Source organism: Gymnodraco acuticeps, unplaced genomic scaffold (assembly GCF_902827175.1).
Source record: "Gymnodraco acuticeps unplaced genomic scaffold, fGymAcu1.1, whole genome shotgun sequence".
Taxonomy (NCBI): domain Eukaryota; kingdom Metazoa; phylum Chordata; class Actinopteri; order Perciformes; family Bathydraconidae; genus Gymnodraco; species Gymnodraco acuticeps.
The window spans coordinates 1333559-1356167 of record NW_022989778.1 but is presented as its reverse complement, the minus strand read 5'-3'; the positions used below and the strand labels follow the sequence as shown (position 1 = coordinate 1356167).

Below are 22609 nucleotides of genomic sequence, written 5' to 3'. Positions count from 1 at the left end.
AAAGAGGTGAGTGCTATTGTTGCTAGCATTTAGAAATTGTCGTTTTTGGTTGAACACATAAAGGCCTTTTGATGAGGACTGGGAACAAATTAATCTGGTCGCAACATAAACTTTGTGTGAGAAAAAAAAAATATTCCCTAAACTTTAACACTACAATCTACACATACACACCACATTTGTTTTACACACGTAGCATGATTTGACCTCGGTAACACAGTTCAACATTGGCATTGTCAACTTTTCATAGGCAGTTGATTCATTCCACGTCCTCAAAATGTCATGTAAACATGTTTCTAATTATGATAGGGAGATTATGATTTTAGTGAGTGTTTCTTACCTCTCACAGTATTTGCCCTCATATCCCTCAGGACAGGCGGTACATCTGTAGTCATCGTATCCCTCTGTTACACACGTTGGACTGAAACTAGACATGGAAAGATTTCCACAGAAAAAGCTTGTAAATACTTTCAAAATTGCAGCAAAAATTAGAAAGGAGAATGACCAATATAACCAATATAACTATGTGATACACGATTGATACAACATCCTTTGAAATTCTCGCCCTTCTAAAAAAAAGATTAATCAGTGAAGAAGTTTACTTGTTCTCTGGGTTGGTGAGGGGACAGGCGCAGGGTTTACAGTCGTCATGGAAACCTCGGACCACACCATAGAAACCCGCAGCGCAGCGCTCACACTGATCGCCCTCTGTGTTGTCTTGGCACTTCTACACACAAAAAAAGAAATGAATGTTACATTTGTGAAGATATTGCATCGTCTTTCATTTATTCTCCAACCCTACCATGACTCTAACCCTGGTGTGTGTGGATGTTACATTTTCCCATCATCCTCAGCTCTTGGCGTGTATGCAAAATGTGACCGTGTGAGCAGCTGGACCATAATTACACAAAAAACCCTCATTCTGCTTATCCTCAAAAGCTTTTCATCTTTAAACTAATTTTAAAATTAAATTAAGAGCACACTTTCATCTGCATGTTGTATTTGAATATTGCCACTGGCACAATGAAAGCGAGACACCAGATTTGTTTGAGCATAAAAAAATATATATATATTGGAGGAAATTATTATAATTCTTAAGCAGTGTACAATCCCTTGTATGTGTCTACTCGTCTCAATTTGACAATGAGTAATTGAAAAGACGACAGACGGGGTCACCCGTCACCCACTCCTTATACCGACAAAGTGGCATAGGCTTGTTTTTTGGCAAGTGAGATAATTATCCTGGCACCGCTGGTTGATTTACACCGAGATTAGATGACGCTATAAAAAAGAAAAATAGTGGCATGCTGGTACTGTTACCCGCTGTCAGTTCACTTAACAATTGTGGATAATAGTAGCCGTTTTAATCACTGGTGTGCTTCGCTGTAAGGTGGTACACTCATTGTCAGTGACACAAAAAGTGATTTCAGTTTCAATCTCCTCCAAGCTGTATGTTCCCCTAGATTTTCAGACAAATAGATGAAAACAACTAACAATCAGGTGACTTTTTGTTATCCAGGAGAAAGTTGATTGAGCGGCTGCTGTTTTTACATGCATACAGATTCACACATAGGCTACACTGTCACTGGAAAGTACCTGGTGTGATCGCAGCTGCTTCTGCGGTGCCGAGCATCGCAAGCAGCAGGGGGAGTGGTTGTTCATTTCTTTTTCACCTCCTACAGTTTCTAAACCATTCTAGGACCTTCACACACACACAGGCATATCTAGCCTGGACTATTTCTGATAGAAAATGTAGTCGACACAGTAATAAATGTCTTTTGGGCTCAGTTCCACTCCTGCATGATGAGGTGATGTGAGACTGTGATCAGCAGCGGCTAGCTAGCTGTTAGCCGCCAGCTAGCTGTTAGCGACAAGAGCGATCTCACACATCAAAGAGTTTCGTAATCCTCCTTTCTCAAAAAAGGTTGGTTTCTGAAGTATTCATTTACTTTTTAAACTGTTTTTAAGGATAGCCACAAGGGTACAATGACAACATAATCTTATCCAAAATATGTTCAGTTTCTTTTCGGTTATGCTTATCACACAATGTTCAAACTAAAACAGAAACACATTACCTTTTTCTGACAGATAGGCTACCATGCAAAAGTGCAGAGTGTTCATATATATGTACAGTACATTTCCACAATATATACACCCTGCATAGAAAAAAGCACAACAATACCCACACATACACACACAGTCATAAAAGCACAAACAATGTACACTCACACAAATATATTATATACTGTACACAAACACGCAGCCCTCTCTGTTTAATATCCCCGGGGTTCAGTCTTATGTGTTCGCCTTGTTTGTTGAAGATGGGAACTTCAATCAGTGGAACAGGAAGTTGCCTTCTAACGAGGCAAGTCATTTCCATTAACTTCCTGTGTTCCTCGTTACCACTAATTACCACAGAAACAAACTCGTTTAGCATTTTCAATTTAGCCCGCTCGGATAGAAAATGCTAATGACGCCGTTATAGAGAGCGAGATGGAAAAGGGCGAGGAATAAATGGCTGGGAGGCAGAGTGAAAGAAATCAAACGCAAGGGAAGTAAGGAGGGAGAAAAACAAATTGGCAGACACAGAGAAATCCGGGAGAGGTGAGAGAGAAAGAAAGGGAGTGCAAAGGGAGATTGGGGCAAAACAATTAGAGAACTGAAGGTATAGAATAAAAATAAACAAGGACGTTACAAGGAGGGAGAGTCAAAGAAGGGGAATGTGTTAGAAAGAGAGAGGAAAAGAGGGTATAAACACAGGAAATAAGCAAACAAAACCAATAAAATAAGGTAGACAGTGCTATTTACACCCGGGCATACATTGGATTATGTTTCTAATCCATTAGGTATTTTTGGAAATGTCCTTAGTCGTTGATAACTAATTGTGAATGTTGCTGTAATTACAAATACATAATTACAAAGCTTTCTCTGGTGTGGTTGAACACATCCAAAGACTTTGAGGTGGAGAACAGCCAACGTATGTATATCAAGACAGCGCTAATACTTATTTACGATTATCATAAATATGATTCTATGTTTGAAAGTTAATGAATTATTGTTTAAATCTATACTTTCAAACAAAATGTCTTTAAGAACAAGATTCAAGCATTTTACATTAGGAATGTTTTTTATGCCTGTAAGTGTTTTTTGATTATGAGTGGAATAAATGATTGGACACTTTACATAATTCCTGATCCTTTTAGTTGTCATGTTTATATGTTCTTCAGACAGTAATCAGTCACACGAGCGAACAACAAATCCCACACTCCACCTAGAGCAAAATAAAATTGAATAATAATTGAGCTACATTGGACACTAGTTGTATTTCTTGTAAACAAATCTGCTTTCCAAAAAGTTGTAATAATACCGCAATTATTAAATGAAGAAAGGTGAGCCACTCGTACTACCTGCAATATTTCAAGTCTTCAGAAAAATAATAATCGTAAAAAAAGGGTATCAATTTTCAGAAAAGGCTCGAAGAGAACGCAGCTGCCAGCATCTTCTTAGAGTTTGTTTACAAGTGTGTATGCCAGATAATTAAATGGGAACTCCAATTTGTCCAAAATGAGTCTCTGAGATGGATTTTTCTGTTTCGGTGTGAACCGTTTTTCTCTGTGGCCTTAAAATCATGGGGAAACAGTGAATTTATGCGAAGTCTGCCAGTATTTTTACAAATCAAATATGAGCGCTGACCTGTGGGCAGCATGTGACCAACTTCTCCCCGGGGTAGAAGTCTTCAAATGGGGAATCAAAACTGACCAGATTGTGAAAAGGCTGGAAGTGACTAACAACTGGCATGTGCAGATTTATCCCACAAGCCACCAGTGTGATGTACGGAAAACAGGCAAGCAGAATATCATGGAAACACACTCTCCAAACATGCAAGTGGTTCTCTTTTCCAAGTGTTTTGCATTAAGTTGACTTGCACTGACTAAATAAATAAAATGTCAGAAGGAAAATAAGAGACATTTCAGAGCATTTAGAAAATCAAAATACAAAAATGCCATTGATCTGTCACTGTTGAGTACATGTTGTGTTACATTTTAAGGGTTGGGTTTCTTTGCCTTAATGTGGTTTAATCTCCTGATAAGACCATCCTCTCCACTCTTTCCAAAAGTGAGGATGTAACTTTGGGTCAGATCCAGAAGAGAGGACATTAAACAAAATATGAATGAGCCCCGGGGTCGTTAATTATTGCAGGGCTAATTACAGAACCTGACATCCCCCCAACACACACACATACACACTTTCTTTCTCTCATCTCACTCTCTTCTCCAGAAACTACCTGGCATATGGCAGTATGAGGGTCTCCAGTGGCCGAGCACACACACACACACACACACACACACACACACACACACACACACACACACACACACACACACACACACACACACACACACACACACACACACACACACACACACACACACACACACACACACACACACATACACACACACACACACACACACACACACACACACACACACACACACACACACACACACACACACACACACACACACACATACACACACACACACACACACACACACACACTTACCTGGCATATGGATGTCTCAGGGTCACAGGTGGAAGAGTGCCCACTGCATTGGCATTGAACACAGCTGCCCATGCCGGCAGCGGTTGGCACTCTGGACGCAGGAGCAGATGCTGTGGAGCCGGAGCGAAGACGGTAAAAACCTGCAGCGCACTCCTATAGACAGAGAGAGAGAGACAGAGAGACAGACAGAGAGACAGGAGACAGACAGAGAGACAGACAGATAGAGAGACAGACAGAGAGACAGACAGAGAGACAGACAGAGAGACAGTCAGAGAGACAGGAGACAGACAGAGAGACAGACAGATAGAGAGACAGACAGAGAGACAGACAGAGAGACAGTCAGAGAGACAGGAGACAGACAGAGAGACAGACAGATAGAGAGACAGACAGAGAGACAGTCAGAGAGACAGTCAGAGAGAGAGGAGACAGAGAGACAGACAGACAGAGAGACAGTCAGAGAGACAGGAGACAGACAGGAGACAGACAGAAACAGAATGAAAGGGAAAATTAGGGTAAACAATTAGATGTAGTTTTTCTGGGGCCCTATTCTGCTCATTCTCAGGTTCATATTTGTATTTTGTGCTTCTACTATGACATGTTACATGCTTTAATGTTCAAAAGGGTCTTTATTTTTCTCATTTCCACCCTCTGTCTGAAACCAGAGCCCAGTCTATTCTGATTGGTTAGCTGGCCGGCTCTGTTGTGATAAGTAAACTGCTCAGAGATGTCCCGCCCCTTAGCCTATCTTGTAAAATGTGTTGGAGCACTAGCCAATAGAAGTATGAGTGTTACATAGTGATGTCATTATGTGATGGAAGGAACAAGAGATGGCATGTGTTCCAGCAGTTATTCCACACTTTGCCGGATATTGGAACACACACACACACACACACACACACACACACACACACACACACACACACACACACACACACACACACACACACACACACACACACACACACACACACACACACACACACACACACACACACACACACACACACACACACACACACACACACACACACACACACACACACACACACACACACACACTCACACACACACTACAGAAATGGACCAACACAATTATCCCTAATTGTTATTTCTCAAGGCAACTGTTGACCACTCCTCTCTCTCGTTCACACACACACCCCCACACACATACAATTAAGAGTTATTCCCTTCAGTAACTTTTGATCACACACATGCACACACCCTCCCAAACCCACTCACTCAACGCACACACACACAAACATGCAGATAAACACGCACACACAGAGGCATGCAAGGTAACTCTCTCTGCCTCTCTCTCCTGTTCAGTAATAATTAATGGAGTCCATTTAAAGAGCCATCTGTTCCCTCTGCTAGCGCTAAACGCCCGTTTAAAAATACTTTATTAACAACGACGGCAGCTACAAATAGAATGGCCATCTGTCAGCCAAGACCTCTACGACCTGAACATTTCAAGTTTAGCTGCCGCTTGATATTTAGCTTGCATTTGGCAGTTTTTCAACGGTATCTGTAGCTCCTAAATTATATACACGGCTCATTTTTTTCAATGGCAATATAGATGTCTGTGCCTCTGCCCTCCAAGTTGCAAACGCCAAAGTGAAACAGAGGTTGAAAAATATAGTTAAAAGATTGCTGCAACTCATGTGTCCCTTTGAGATTAACACAATAATACCTGAATGACTCTCAGGCACCGCCATGCAGCAGAAATTCCCAGAACGGTTGCCTTTGTGTATCATAAGCTGCCACTACAAAATCCTCATTAAACTACAGATTGAGTCAATGCTATATGCGTTCTGTGGCTTAAGAGAAGGAGCTGGACGCAGCTGAAAGTCAATTGCTTTGACAAAATCACAACTGAGTGGAAGAGACTCTCAGTGAGGCTTAATCCTGGCTGAAGAAAAAAAACACATGAGAGTCTGAAAGGCGTCGCAGAGGCTTAAAACTCTGAACTAAATGTAAATTGGAAACTTGGGAGATAGTATTGAAAGCGGAGTGTGTGACCTCCATGTTTACATTCTGAAGGCAGCAGACAGAAAGCACTCACTCCTCTGAAGTACTCTGTAATTCATGTTTGGATTGTTAAATCCTGTTTTAACTTCAATATGAACACTATTTATTTTCGTTTCTGCAATATTAACGCTGTTTTCATGACTTGAATATTATGTATGTTCCAATTTTATGTAGTTTGCTTTCGGCTGCTGCATTAAAGCAATTTCATCAAACTAATTATTACAAACACAGAAAGTAATCTACAGAAAATGTATTGACACAGTTATACGTTGATATTCACTGGCTATATTGCGAAAATTCACCTCATGTCTCCCAGTTTCATCCAACAGGTGAAAGGTGATTTTAGATTTTATTGTAAGAACATTTCAGCTTATCGAAGACTCTTGTTGGCCAATAAAAATAAGAACTTGTAGTACAGAAATGTTCATGTCTTTTTTTTATCAATTCAGTATAGAGAACTTTATTTTGTAGTTGTAAAATAACCTGCTGAGTATGTATCTTAATCACAATTCTATTTAAATTATTTTAGTTTCCTTTAAAATGAGGAGTTTCCAATGGTCGTATTTGCACTTATACAGTTCTGGAAGTTCTTCAAAACGATATTATAAAAAGCTTTTTGAAAATCCTGTTCAAGTACCTGCTGACTCCTGCAACAACTGATAACTGATTTCTAAGGAATACCTTTGGAAAAGTTTTATAAGGACTTCACACGTGTGCAGTGTTGCGTGTGTGAGGGTGTGTTCAGTAGAGCACCCACCTCACAGGAGAATCCGGAGTATCCGATTGGACAATCACACTTCTCTATCTGATGGGCTTTCAAGGTCTCTTTGCTTGGTCTGCCTTCCTCGGCCACCGTCAAACTGAGTTCTGAAATACTGGGGGAGAAAAAGTCATCATTAAGCATCCAATAATACAGTGAAGTATATGATAACAAGTATTTTATTTTGAATTTGTGTTTGTTTTACTAACACTGGTTTGTTGGAAATTGCTATAATTTAGTTACTTGCCTGTCATCATGTCAAAGAGGATACATTACATGTCACTTGTTAGACGCTTTTATCCAAAGCGACTTACATACTCAATACTGTTGGCAATCCCCACAGGAGCAATTTGGGGTGAAGTGTCTTGCCCAGGGACACAACGACATGCTGACTGCAATGGGGTTTGAACCTGTGCTCCCCTGATCCGAACACCAACGCACTACGCCACTGCGCCACACGCCTCCCATGCAGGTATTTTGAACACAACTACATATGATGATTTGCAGAAGGATGTATGACTTTTATTCTGAGATACAAATTAAACCTGTATTTAACACAGGTTATCCTATTTCATATTTAAGTGGCCACGCTGTGTGGAGGTGTATGCCATGCCATGTGTGTGTGTGTGTGTGTGTGTGTGTGTGTGTGTGTGTGTGTGTGTGTGTGTGTGTGTGTGTGTGTGTGTGTGTGTGTGTGTGAATGTCTTCTGCAGACAGAGAGCAGTGAGAGAAGAAGAAAGGATGTCATACTGTATATGTGTATTTTAACTTCTGAGTGTGTGCTTGTACACCTTATTTGTGAGTCTGTATACACAGTTTGTGTGTGTGTGTGTGTGTGTGTGTGTGTGTGTGTGTGTGTGTGTGTGTGTGTGTGTGTGTGTGTGTGTGTGTGTGTGTGTGTGTGTGTGTGTGTGTGGGTTTTACCGGCTGTGTCTCATCAAGTTTCCGTGAGAAGCCTTAATGAGGATATATTCCACATAGAACAAAACATCCATGAAGTCTTCTCGAGTCATGGACCTGCCATCTGCGTACTTCCACTCATGCTGTAAATACAAACGCAAACATTAAACACAATGACAAATCTATGTTATTACTGCAGTCTATGACCAATGTACCAGACCCTGTTTGTATGGACTGATAGACCTCCCAAAATTAAGTGCCATTAACTTTGATAGTCGGTATTTAATAGGAGAAACTAATTCTATAAAACAAAACTGGTGGATGTGCTAATAGATTTGCACCACAGAGAGCTATCCTGTACAGACCTTTCTTTCTGTTCCATAACAGGCAGATTGTTCCTTCATTTATTTGAAATATTCCACTTTTATCCAAGCGTTCTTACCTCAGTCATGTCGATCTGGTGGCGGGTGAGCGTGCCAATCTGCAGTCCCGGTATGTGCCGTGTCATCAGGATATTACGGTTAGGACCGCCTTTAATGATGACCTGAGGCTCGTAGGACGAAGGACCGGTTTCCTCTCTGGCCTCAAAGTACACAGCATATTTCAACTGTCCACCATATGCTGTGATCTGGAGAAAGATGAAGGGCATTGATTGAAACATTAATAAGACTGCACTGATTGTATAATGTTTCCACTCTGACAAAGTTGGCTTGATTTGAGATAGATGTGTTGAGAAGAGTTGAGAGTTTCCTACCATGGAGCCTCTGAACTGCTCGGGTAGTTTCCAGTAGTACGGTTCAGAGAGAGTTGAGGTGAGCATGTCTGTGTGAGCGATGATCTCCGGATGCTGGAACGTCACTCCTCTCCTCGTCTCCACGGTGTTGGCTTTATCCACCAGAGGGAGCACTGTCTGCTCGGGCCTCAGCGCCAACTGGGACGCACAAAAGCAAACAATATTAAAGGTATTTTATACATAAACATGTGTCCCCTCTGTGTAAAGAGATTCTGAACGTTTTTAATCTTTTTTTGTCCTGATCCATTTATATAAAAACCTGTCTGAAAATTAGCTGAATCAGATTTTTAGCCATTTTATGATGTCATAACGATTTTTTTGGCTTGTGTAACCATTAGCCAATCACCAACCAAGGTAACGGGTTATTTTGTGAGGTAGTACCTTCTAGACACAGCCTTATTTCACCATGTACTTGCCACAGCATTTCAGAAAACACTACAGCATTTCACAAAACACAACAGCATTTCAGAAAACACCACAGCATTTCACATTGGACGGAAAGGGTATTCCTTTAGGGAGAACACTTCTTGTTTATGATTGGACAGAGCCAGCCAGAGAAGCACTGCTGTGATTGGTTGTTTTTGCTGCCAGTCAAGAAATGACGCTTCGTGATTGGTCAACGCCCGACAGCGCAATATGTCCCTACCGGTCCCAACACATCAGCCGTTAGCACACACTCAGAGCTCACATATCTGTTCATAAACTGGACAAAAGTTACACATATACAAAACACAGACTGTCTATGTCATGGCGAATACATTCGCTGCTTTATTTATGTCTGTATGACGTTGTTGTGAGTGTGGACGGAGCAGCTACAGGTTAGTTTAGCCTGATGGATCCGATTCCATTCAGAAAACACGCATTTTAAAAGCTTTTCGCCTGCCGTCTTGTCTGCAGACTTGTTAAAGCGTTAATTCGTGGTTTTTACTAACCGTTATCAGTATGTAGTTGCTTCGGCATCACTTTGAAACATGTATTACAATTAAATCACGGTCAAATATGTTCATTTTGTTGTAGTTGGTATCTCCCATTGGATTTACATGGAGATACGCCCCGCCCCCTCTCCAGCGCGTCTTGTTTGAATGACAGGAGCAAACACAGCCGCGGTGAGACTCGAGCGATTAGAGCGATGCGAATATTGGGTGGTCTACCATAGTATTTACATGGAGATAAGCCCCTTAAAATCCATGAATTAATAAAGCATTAATTCTGTGTTTACTCCTGTCATTCAAACAAGACGCTGGAGAGGGGGCGGGCCGTATCTCCATGTAAATCCTATCGGAATCGGATCGACCAGGCTAAACTAACCTGTAGCTGCTCCGTCCACACTCCCAACAACGTCATCCAGACATAAATAAAGCAGCAACTGTATTCGCCATGACATAGACAGTCTGTGTTTTGTATATGTTTAACTTTTGTCCAGTTTCTGAACAGATATGAGGAGCTGTGAGCTCTGAGTGTGTGCTAACAGCTAATGGCTGATGTGTTGGGCCAATCACGAAGCGTCATTTCTTGACTGGCAGCAAAAACAACCAATCACAGCAGTGCTTCTCTGGCTGGCTCTGTCCAATCACAAACAAGAAGGGTTCTCCCTAAAGGAATACCCTTTCCGTCCAATGTGAAATGCTGCGGTGTTTTCTGAAGTTTTTTCCTTAATGCACTGGGCTATTGTGTTTTCTGAAATGCTGATGGTGTTTTCCTGAACATGGCTGTTGTAGTTTTTCTGAAATGCTGTTGTGTTTTCTGAAATGCTGTGGTGTCTTGCACTTCAGGGCCACCGTACATATCAGGTACATTATGTGAGAGTATACAGGTGTTTAGAATGGTGTTATCATTCATTTGAATACATTTAAAGTGTCATACAATATCAAATACCTGTAAATGAGGTGTAGGAGTCATGTGTGTAGCATCAGTGTATATATATTTTTTGTTAAGTCACACAATCTTCTACTTTCCTCACACACAAATGATACTCCCCCTCCCTCGTACTTTTGAAATGTACAATTGACTTTCCCACGAGGAATGTTATGAATATCCTGTCCCATTATTTGAATATATACATTACATATTCAAACATATTGTTAATAAGTCAACCCCGTGGTAAGTATATTCCAAGTTGACCACACTGCAAAAACTAAGCCTAAAAAAACAAGTAAAATAAATAATAAAATGAGTAATATATTACTTTAATATAAGAAAAATTATCTGCCAACAGAACAAGAAAAATTCACTTGCCAAGACCTTCTTAAAACAAGTAAATATATCTAGCCTAAAAATATCTACATATATCTTAAAACGAGTGTTTTTAAACCAAAAATAAGTACATTTGAATTGATGCAAGGAAGGAATATAATCTTATTATAAGGAAAATGTGCTTGAATTCAGCATATTCTACTGCTATTGTCCCAAAATTCTATTTTATGTTAGGCAACATTTCTTAAATCCAGTGCAGCTTCACTTTAAACAGGTATATTTGTCTAGATACAAGATAAGATTTAAGAATTATTTTCTTAATATGTAGAAAAATCTACTTAAATTCAGCATTCGGTGCTATTCTTAAAATAAGGCTAAATACCAAGAAACGTAGAGACAAAACCTTCAAAAATCTTTAATCCTATCAAGATATAAACTTTGACTGCTTGCATAAAGAAAAATGAGTCTCAAATGATTTCTTTTAATGTTTTTATTGTTTTCAAACTGCGTAGTAAAGGTCAGTCATCAGATATGTCTTTAGAAAAAAAGAGAACATTCTTTCACTGTAAAATACAACACAAGTGAAATTCTCATGACACTTTTGACTCAGCGAACAATTTTCAATAGGACTATAAGTATGAGGGGCCGCTAGGGACATTATTCAGAAATACCGTTTACTTACACATGTGAAACACTCTCACACACACAACTGAAACCAAAATAATTTACAAACATATCTAAAAATCTCTCATATACACATATGAAACGCTCTCACACACATGAAATCCAAAGTTATTCACACACACATGTGAAACGCACGCACTCACACCTGAAACGCTCTCACACACACATGAAATGCACTCACACCTGAAACTCTCTCACACACGAAACGCTCTCCCACAGATATGAAACGCTCTCACACATGAAATGCACTCATATACACATGAAATGCAATTTCAGTATGTTGTGTGAGAGGGATTTCAGTTGAATCTGAAGGCATCTCGGTTGAAAAGGAAGTCGTTTAAAAAAAAAAAACTGCGAAGAAGCGCACATTTCTAAAAGGCGAGATGCCTTCCGTTTCAACTGAAATCCCTCTCACACAACATATTGAAATCGCATTTAATGTGTATATGAGTGCGTTTCATGTGTGTGTAAGAGCGTTTCACATGTGTGTGTGTGTGAGGGCGTTTCAGGTGTATGCGAGTGCGTTTCAGGTGTGTGTGTGAGTACGTTTCACGTGTGTGAGTGCGTTTCATATGTGAATAACTTTGGATGTCATGTGTGTGAGAGCGTTTCATGTGTATGAGAGATTTTTACATATGTTTGTAAATTATTTGGGTTTCAGTTGTGTGTGTGAGAGTGTTTCACATGTGTAAGTGAACGGTATTTCTGAATATTGTCCCTAGCGGCCCCTCATATATAAGTGCCCTAATCACTTATGAACTTTTTCCAGTCGGCCATAGCCTTTTTGTATGAAGTAGTCATGTCATGGTCGTGAATGGCGTCCAAGAGGACTTCTGTCTGCACCACAGACAGGAGTGTTGCAATGCACTTAGGATAGGTGAGGTGAAAGGTGTAATAACATGCCATGAGATACATCACGCTTTCATGAATGTCCTCTTTTGGGAAGATGAGCACGGGCATGGTTCCAATGGCCAGTATACAGTTGGTTTCGCAGATGATGACAACAGGGCTGGAAAGTGGTCGTGTCTGAAGAAAGGTGTTTGGGTCTTCTGCAGACTGACACAAAAACAGACAAAGAAATCGTCACAAAAAGGGAAACAAATATGATCACAACATTTCACTCTTTGTATCGACATGAGAAAATTCTTATACATTTTCTTACCTCAAGGACGTGGAGCAGAGCCTCACTTGCGTGCCTTAACTTCTTGGGTGGGGCCATAGGTGATGGGAACATCTCTGGTAAAGCCTTCATCATGGCAATTGAGTGCTTTACTGTTGAAAAAAAAAGTGTCATTCCGTTTCCTGCAGTCAGTTAATAAACAGACATGGTCAGAGATAATAATCACCTTTGTCAAGCTGCGGAGGCCTCATGAGCTTTTTGAAAACTCCATAAAACTGTGCCCTCTCACAAAAGGTCCCCCACCGGGTCTTAAGTTCCGTTAAGAAGTGGGAGTTGCCTTGATTGAGGACCCGCCGTAGTTCATCCATTAGCTAAAACAACGAGAGAGAAAATATGTAGAAGAAATATTAAAATCTACATTCCAAGGGTTAGTAATTCGTCTGATAACTGAATTTCCAAAAAAAAGATTAATATGTGTATAATGTGATTTAAATGGTCACTTAACAAAAATATGCACATAGAAACATGTGTTTTTTTGCAAATGTATGTCTTATGCACACACTATTTTTAAATACGTATTGTGGACCAATAATACTAACAAAATAATGTTGTGTGTATCAGAAGCACATTTGTGAAATTAGTTATTTTTAAATAAGTGGAGTTTTTATATATCTATGCAGAATACATATTTGTATTCAATAAGCATATTTGAGTCATTCATTTATAAATAATGAGACAGATCTGATTTAATTGTCACACCATTTCTCATTTCAAATTTGGTCTAACGTTATCTGAATTAGGAAGCATAGTTGTACAACATTTGCTTACATGATCCAGTTCTCCAAAGCAAGGATAAGCTTTAAGAATCTTGGAAGGCCTGTCCTGCTCCTTTGTAACATCAGAGTCAATGAAGGCCCTTCTCGCTTGGATTTCGAGGTCCAGGAGCTGAGCAACATCCATCTTGTTCGGTCTGGCCTTAGTTTTATACATCGCCTGTAGAGTCTTATAGTGTCTCGCCTGGGTCTGTGGGCTCTCAGTTTCTGATGCTAGAAAACATAAACCCCACTATTTTCATTTCTGATGTTAAAGTTGAAATGAGACATTAACACACAAACAGCCATAGTGACTGACACAGGGCAAACATAGATGAGTAATCTTGAATAAAAAAGGGTTCTAAAATAACTTATTGATATTATAAAATTTTCTTGAAGAGATTTAACTATCTACTATTTCAATTGATGTACTTACCACATAACTGTTCAGCCTCCGGGGTGCTGCATCGAGATGGTGGTGATCTCTCCAAGATCAAGGTTGATGCGGTGGATTCATCAGTCTCATCAGTGTACGTCTCATGGCTGCTCTGAAAGCTTAAACTCCTAGGCCTCTTTCTTGAAGGAGTTGAACCCTGCTTCTTTTTGGGGGTTGTCACATTCTGGACCCTTTTCAAAAGCTGCTTTTTCACAGTTTCCTTACAAGACAGACATACAACAGGTTCTGTTATAACTCACATAAAACAAACTTGTATCAAACAAAATACACCATACAAGCAGTTGCACAGAGCTCTTATTGAACTGGATAAAACACATCACTCCCAGTTTGATAGGCAAATGATTGCAGTGCTTTGTCTGAACCATGAGTTGAAAACTTGAATAGTGACATACCCACTCAGCTCTACTGGTTTGAGATCTGTCCCGAAGCATTGGGTAGTACTCAATCAGACGCTTCGCCATTACAGTGAGTTCACGGCTGCATGGATAGTTAAAGTCATCCCCAGCTGCTCTTTTAATGGAAAGCATGCTTGTGACTGTATTCCTGATTAATCGACAGCGAAGATCTTTGGAAAGGACGTAGTCTCCTTCTTCTCCAGCACGCTGCTTTTCAGAAAAGGTGCTTCGTGATTGCTCCAATTCTGTGTCTGTGTATAAAACATACAGTGGACTGGGAAGCTGTACGGTTCTGCTGGCACCATGTTGGGGTTGTGGGCTTTGAGAGGAGAAGGAGGGTGGAGAAAAGACGGGGGATGGAGAGGGGTTGGGGCAGGAGGAGGAAGAGGAGGGAAACAAGGAAGGTTGGGGGGTAGGAATAGGGCTGAAATCACAAGTCCCATGGGAGGTACTCGGTCTACACAGGTCTGTCTCCTGGCCCTGTATAAAAGATGCATATATATATATAAAATGGTATTTACAATGAAAAGAGCACTACGCTGTGACAACAACAAAAATCAACACAACCAAAAAACTCCACTTCAAATAACTGCATGATGACTAGGAAAGGCTTACTTGGTAACAGGTTTAAAGTCCCTCAAATGTTAGAATCTGGAATTACCTCATTTTCATCATGATTGAGTCTCCAAATGGTTCTTCTTCTTCTGAAGTGCTCAGGCCCGGGAAGGAGATCACGCAAGTCCTCCTTAGAGAGGCTGGGCAGCATGTCTCTGCTTATATTAGCAGCTGAAAACACATTTAACCACACAGTTAATAATAAGGTAAAAAGCAACTAATAACATATTTATCTAAATACATAAAATGAAAGAGTAATGTACATTTCTGGCTGGCTTCACAAGATTTTCTTTAACATTAAAAAATGTATTGCACTTACTTATAATTGATTGAAAAAATTGCTGTTACAATAGGTTCATCCAGAGTTAAAGTTATTTTGGCCAAATGAAAATGCACCAGGGAAATGAATAAACGAGGCATGTTGTTAGGATAAATCCATAACACAAATGTGTAAAATCTCATAGGCTATAAAAGTTATACATTTTCAGCATCTTTTATAGTACAATAAAACAAATCTTGATGTTTAAGAGCAAACACAGTTAAACTTATTTTCAAAACAGTGTCTTTACCTTGAAATATTTATTCAAATAAGCATAATTTACGTCCCAAGCCTGCTTATATCCAAAGGACAGTGTAGTTTCAATAGCCTGCACTGCACTATCATACAACAACGCATTTGTAAATGCTGTCTACAACAAAGAAGGGCGCCAAAGATGGCTATGCTAGTGTACAACAAAGAAGGGCGCCAAAGATGGCTATGCTAGTGTACAACAAAGAAGGGCGCTAAAGATGGCTATGCTAGTGTACAACAAAGAAGGGCGCCAAAGATGGCTATGCTAGTGTACAACAAAGAAGGGCGCCAAAGATGGCTATGCTAAATACTTTACTGTCAGTTGTGGAAGGCTCATTTGCTTCTTGACATTATTTCTGGCAATAAAACAGTATCAACTAAAATGTTAACCACGATTTGTCGATTGTGCAGTTATTAACAGCTTACAGTAGATATTAGCTAAGTTAACTAGATATGTAGCCAGCCTAGCTAAGTCCAACCGATTCAAATAATGTAAAGCTTGCTGGAGAGGTGCAGTATAAAATACAAAATTACATTACCTTTTAATGCTGCAGTTGCTATAGGATCCAAGCATGTGATATCTCTTCCATTTTCATCCATGGCGTAGTTTTAATGTTCAATCACTTGCAGAGGTTCAGTCTTCTGCCTGAAGGAAAGCTAGCCAGCAACGTCCTGAAGCTAGGTGCACCTGACCTAACACACGCCCTTAACGGACCCTCTTCGCGGTTCCCATTGGAAGGTACCATTTCTTAAAGAGGGGTGACAGAGATATTTTATATGTTGCAAATATTAGGAATATTAATAACTGATGCGGTCATAGGTAACATTTCAAACATCTGTTTCTAGATGCACATCATTCCACAAGTTATTCCCAGGCATTATTATGACGTGTATATATATATATATAGGAAGACGACTCACCGGCCTCCCCCATACAGCTAGAGAATGTGATAAACCCACTTCATTAGTTATTTTCCCCAACGTGTACATGGCCTGCTGCAGAAACGTTTTAATATAGTTAACTTTTGGAAGATTTCACGATGCTTTGGCGGTGCGTTATCTGCTGCGTTTTTATAACTTTTTCACTGAAATTATTATTGAGCCATATTAATCGACTGCACAGTCGCAGCTCTGACTTCAGGTTGCTCTGTGGCATTGATGGATGCACTGAGGAATATAGAGTGTACAACTCATTCTACCATCATGTAAAGAGAAGACACTTTCAACATCTTCTTGAAGACACCAGACCTGGCGACGCCACACGTGGAGATGAAAACCGACAGGAGGAAACCCAAGGACCGCAGCAAAAAGTAAGTAACGTCTGCTAATTCAGCTAAGATTGTTAGCTACAGTGTTTGGGCCACGTGGCCACTCGGATACAGGGTTAGTTTCGTACATTTTGTGATGCTACAGATAGCGTTAGCCAATACTGATCAGCCACATTTAGTTATTATAAATCCATTAGCATTAACTAATGAATCTGCTAGGCTACAAGCAGGCGGCATCTGTCAACCATATATTTTTAATTCAGCAGTTAGCTATGTAGTGTTTTTGTGGGGATGAAAAAACCGTTAAAAATATGCATTACGTTGGTGTTCGGCCACAGTTACTAAAACAGTAAATCACAAAAATTATGGTTTTCCACTTTTTCACTCTGCAATATTCTGCAAGGTGCATGCATCACTGTCAGGATCTGCACATGATTTGTTGAATTCACAGTTTTAGCAAATCAGAAATAAATCTCAAATTCTTTACCCACTATTAAACTTAAAACAAAAATAAATAGATTTTCAGATTTGATTAGAAAAAAAAGTTTCATGGTTTTGTTTTCTGGACTGAAAAAATGTAATAAAGAGTGTTACCCAGACAATGGATAAAGTGCTACGGCTTACAGTTAATAATTGTTGCTGAAATAACTCTTACCCCCAAAGTTTGTTTAATGTGAAAATAATCTTAGATAGAAAGGAATTACATATTTAAATTGCTCTTTTAGTGAAGCTAATTTTTAATTTTTTACAATTTCAAACAATCTTGTTTCTTTGATATGTTGTACACAGGACAACATTCAACCCGATCAGCTTCCAGCCGACTCCAGCAGCGAGGATCAGAACCTTCACACACCTGACTCAGTTGAAGAGCAAATGGGCATCGACCAAGATGGAGCTGTCACAGTGCACCAAGTATGTTTTCTTTGTTGTTGACTATCTACTGAAAATTAAGGGCTGCTAAATAAAGGTCAGGCCGATATAGTAGTGGCTAATATTGGCCTAGCATATAATTTATATATCAATATTATGTTGAAATATTTCATTTAAATTCACCAAATGATTCATAAAACCTAGAGGTATATGTGAAGATGTATTTCTATGTGCTGTACTAGCAAAACTAAATGAACACATAAAGAGTTAGAATGGCTTATTGTCTTGTTGGAGTACTAATGTTTGATATGTTTTGGTCAGAGTTACAAAATATTAAATTATCTATCTTTGCTCACCACATGTCACCAGTTTTTTATCATCAGATGTGCATACATTTAAAGATTATATATTTCTGTCACATTGAGTAATGTTATACCTGCAAATGTCAAGTTACTACATTTTGTATTGTAGGATCTGACAACACATGCCACTGCCTTTGTTATCAATGCCCGATCCAAGCATCGTCTGTCACAGGTAAAATGCTTCCTATGTAACCTTTTTGGACTAAAAGCATTATGCCATGTGTGATCTGCTTCTCAGAACATATTAACAGGAAATATTTTGTGTGCGACAAAGAAATGCAAATGAGCATTTATTATCCAGAAATTCAAGCCATTCACTCTGACTAACCCAGTAAGGGATTTCCCATATTTTATTACAATTTATAACCAGACACAGTGTAGCCATATATTAAGTTAGACCTAGTTTTTCTTTGAGAACAGAGCACAGTATTTGGCTACCTACTGTACACAGTTAGCAGTTAATAGTGGTTCACTGATGGCCGAGTTCAGTTTTAGTGCTTTGTTATCCACTTTACTGTTGTGTCTATGTCATAAGCAAAACTGTATATCACATAAAGCTACAGTGATCATGATAATGTTTACCAACATCAAAGATTGATCACATCGCTTTCAATCTCTCATTTTCAGAAAGGCATGAATGACATTGTTGCTGGGGTACAGCAGTATCAATCATCACTATTGGACAACCTCAGGACGCAGATGAAGGAAGTTCTAAAGAAGAATTCAGGAAGTACAACCAATCAACTTGGAAAAGATGCAATGGATATATTTGACAGTTTCATTGACCCCTTTGCTAACGTTTCAACAACATTTCGCCAGAACAGTGTTATTAGGAAGCAGTTTTGTTGTGTGGATGCAGAGGAAATTCCAATTGCTCGAACCATATGCAGGAAGAAACGTGGAGGATCAACAGATTTTGTCATCAAAGACAAATTATTTTATTATGTACCATTAGTCAAAAGTGTAGAGCAGTTCCTATTACATCCGAGGATTTTGACTATGATTGAAGAGGTACCCCAGAGGTGCAGTGAAGGTTTTTTTCATGACCTTGTTGATGGTTCTCTTTTAAAATCTCATCCCTTATTTTCAGAGAAACCAAATGCACTGCAGATTATTCTGTATACAGACGAAATAGAGATCTGTAATCCACTAGGATCCTTTTCATCAAAGAACAAGTTGTTAATGGTGTACTACACCCTAGGAAATATAAATCCAAATTACAGGTCTAAGCTGGCTGCTATTAGGCTACTTGCGATGGCTAAATCAGCAGACCTCCGTCAATCTGGTGTAGATGTAATATTGAATAGAATAAAGGAAGACATGGATGCATTGTACAGTGGTGTTAAAATTCAAACTATTAACGGGGAGAAAACAATACATGGTGCTATGGTTTCTCTCTGTGGTGACACCCTGGCACAGCATGAACTCGCAGGGTTCAAAGAAGGAGTGGGCTTTGCTTACAGTAAGTACAGACACTGTGAGTGTTCTTTTGAGGACATGCAGTCACAATTCAACGAGGATGCATATATTAAAAGAACATTGGAGAATCATGTCAGACAGTGTGATGAAATAGAAAAGGCTAACACAGACTTGCTTCGCAACAGCCTTAGAACAACATATGGGATCAATCGAAGGAGCAAGTTAGTTGACTTCCCATCCTTTGATATTATTCGGCAAACCCCGCAAGACATTATGCATGTCATTCTTGAGGGTATAGCTTCTCTGGAAATTAAATGTGTTTTGAATCATCTTGTTCAGTCAGGAGAGTTAAATCTGGACTCTGTGAATTCAGCTATTCTTGGTTTCCCTTATTCGCCTCTAGATGTTAGAGATCGACCATCCCCAATTTCTCCGAGTACACTGATGTCAACTGATGGTAAACTAAGGCAGTCATCAGGGCAAATGCTTGTCCTGTTGAGGATATTGCCATTTGTTTTGGAACATTTGAAAGTCAATGCATATGTGCAGTTGATAATGGACTTAATAGAGATTGTTCAAATAGTGTTTGCACCTGTTCTTACCATTGCAACTGTGTCAAGGTTAAAGTTACTGATTGAAAGTCATTTGAAGCATTGGAAGGAGCTTTTTCCAGACCACAATGTTACACCTAAGCAGCATTACATGATACATTTGCCATCACAGATAGAATCATTGGGTCCCATGGTCAGACATATGTGTATGCGGTTCGAGTCTAAGCATTGTTTATTTAAGCAATGGGCCTCCAAGCTCAATTTAAAAAATGTATGCAAGTCTTTGATTAATCAGAACCAAATATATGAAAGCTGCCAAAATGTTGACCCTTCCAAGCACCCAATTTTTTCAAATGAAAAGGAGATGGGTCCTGTATCTGAGGTTAGAGATCTACAATATTTACATGGGAAATTGAGGGACTTCCTAGGTTTTAGTGAAATTAACCATGCTGTATCAGTGAAATGGCTTGTGATAAATGGTAATAAATACATTACTGAGAAGTCCTTGATTCTTGCCAATGTACTAAATGGTAATACACCCGAATTTGGACTTGTCAAAAGCATATTTCTTGTTGATTCTAAGCTTTATTGTTTGGAATATCAGCCTTTTCAGTCCATATGCTTTGATAGAAATGTTATGGCTTATCAAGTTGAGGTCCCACACCTTGCACAGGCCACTGAGTTAGTGGATGCTGAAAAGCTGGTTGATTTTACCTCTTATTACACAATCAGCAGAAAGGGCCAAACCTATGTACAAGTGAAATACTATCTTGGGGATGTAATGGAATTACACAACAGTTCAAATGACTCATAGCGTGTTCCTTTGATATGATGATGTTGAAACATTTAAAGCAAACTTAGCAGGTTTAAATGTAGGACTAAGGTCCTGACTTAGGATATGTTATTAGCAGATTCAAATGTTAGCTGTTTGGATTCCAGATGCGTTTTGCATTATAGTTTGCAGTGTACCTAAATCATCTGTATCTTTGTATAATACTGGGTCTTTCTTTCAGGTTGTTTTAAATGTTAATTACATAACATGTTATCAGCCATTTAGGTGTTTATCACAATGCTGTTTATGTTTGCTAAATGCCCTTGGCCTGAATAATGTTACCTACTTTAACTTTTCAAATGAGATGTTTGCACATATTGCTCAATCACTTTAGCTTGCTGAAGAATAATACATGCTGAAAAGAATGTTCTTAATGCAGTAGTTTGACTTGGCTGGTGCTGTTATTTCTGTATACTGCATTTCATATATGGACATACTTAATTGATGTACTGGGTTTTAGAGCGACAATAAAACAATGAATTTCATTTGGTCCTTATCTGTTTTTAATATGTTAAGAGATGAAAAAGGATAGGATGCTTGCAATAAGATATTCTGACTTTGAAAAAGCAGTTTTCTACTTATCAGTGTTGATCTAATATCTTTAGAATTATGGTATTTCTCAATTTAAACATTAATTTACTCAGAATCAGTATTAAAATCTCAAAAACAAGTAATAAAACCTCATTAAGATAATGAAGTAAAAAAAACACTTAATGGAAGTGAAATTCACTACAGCAAAAACTTCTTTGTAAGAGGAAATATCTTGGCAGACAAAATATAAGCATATTTTGTCTTGATTTAAGATATTTCATCTTAGTAAGATTTCAGTTTTTGCAGTGCATGTTGTAGCTTTTCCTTAACTGATGAGAAACTACTTATCAAAACATTTAAGTATCATTTCTTTCCATATTTGAGATTTAGAACATCCCTCCCTTCTTTTAATGCTGTATGTTGTGTCAAATTTCGATTTCATGAAATGACAGTTCTTGTCATTTTCTTCCTGTTACTTATTATTTCATAGCTGCATCAAGCACATTTCCCAAGAGAAACCTAGAGTATATACTGTAAATGTTGGAACTCAATTCATTTTAAGTTATACTTCAGACGGAAATGAGCTTTTTCTCATTCCACGTGTGACTGCCTCTCTATTATGCAGTCCGTCCAGGCTAAAGTAACTTCATATATTTCGTTTAACCAAAAAGCACTCTTCCATAATGCCTCAGATATTATTCACACAATATCAACATATCAGCTCTGCTGGACGACAGCATAGCAGAGACAGAGAGATCCAGACTGCAGCGGATGAATCTATTTTTGAATCAGTCCACTCAGCCACAACCTCAGTCAATAATAAACCCTCATATTATTCAAGTGATATTAAAATTACCAACATAAAAAGTGGGATAGAGAGAATG

General features: G+C 39.0%; 3 protein-coding genes across 4 annotated transcripts in view; 1 reads left to right on the top strand and 2 right to left on the bottom strand.

Annotated features, from left to right (window-relative positions):
* The window catches only part of LOC117548768 (laminin subunit alpha-2-like), a 200447-nt gene that overhangs the window by 58510 nt on the left and 119328 nt on the right, over positions 1 to 22609 (bottom strand). Inside the window, 7 exon segments of the mRNA XM_034220232.1 lie at positions 338 to 424; positions 600 to 724; positions 4565 to 4717; positions 7350 to 7467; positions 8277 to 8395; positions 8695 to 8880; positions 9007 to 9183. Of these exon segments, the coding sequence (XP_034076123.1) occupies positions 338 to 424; positions 600 to 724; positions 4565 to 4717; positions 7350 to 7467; positions 8277 to 8395; positions 8695 to 8880; positions 9007 to 9183 (965 nt within the window).
* On the bottom strand, positions 12643 to 16763 carry LOC117549177. Its single transcript, XM_034220836.1, has 8 exons — positions 16432 to 16763; positions 15368 to 15492; positions 14704 to 15186; positions 14291 to 14510; positions 13871 to 14088; positions 13269 to 13413; positions 13085 to 13194; positions 12643 to 12978 (listed from the first exon to the last, which is right to left on the bottom strand). The coding sequence occupies exons 1-8, from the start codon at positions 16490 to 16492 to the stop codon at positions 12667 to 12669; spliced, it is 1674 nt and encodes a 557-aa protein (XP_034076727.1). The 5' UTR covers positions 16493 to 16763; the 3' UTR covers positions 12643 to 12666.
* On the top strand, positions 16879 to 21679 carry LOC117549167. 2 transcript variants are annotated; one of them, XM_034220821.1, is made up of 4 exons: positions 16879 to 17202; positions 17950 to 18072; positions 18502 to 18564; positions 19020 to 21679. In XM_034220821.1, exons 1-4 carry the CDS (start codon positions 16933 to 16935, stop codon positions 21174 to 21176), a joined length of 2613 nt encoding a protein of 870 aa, XP_034076712.1. In that variant the 5' UTR covers positions 16879 to 16932; the 3' UTR covers positions 21177 to 21679. The 2 variants fall into 2 exon arrangements, with proteins under 2 accessions (XP_034076712.1, XP_034076715.1); XM_034220824.1 differs by lacking the exon at positions 18502 to 18564.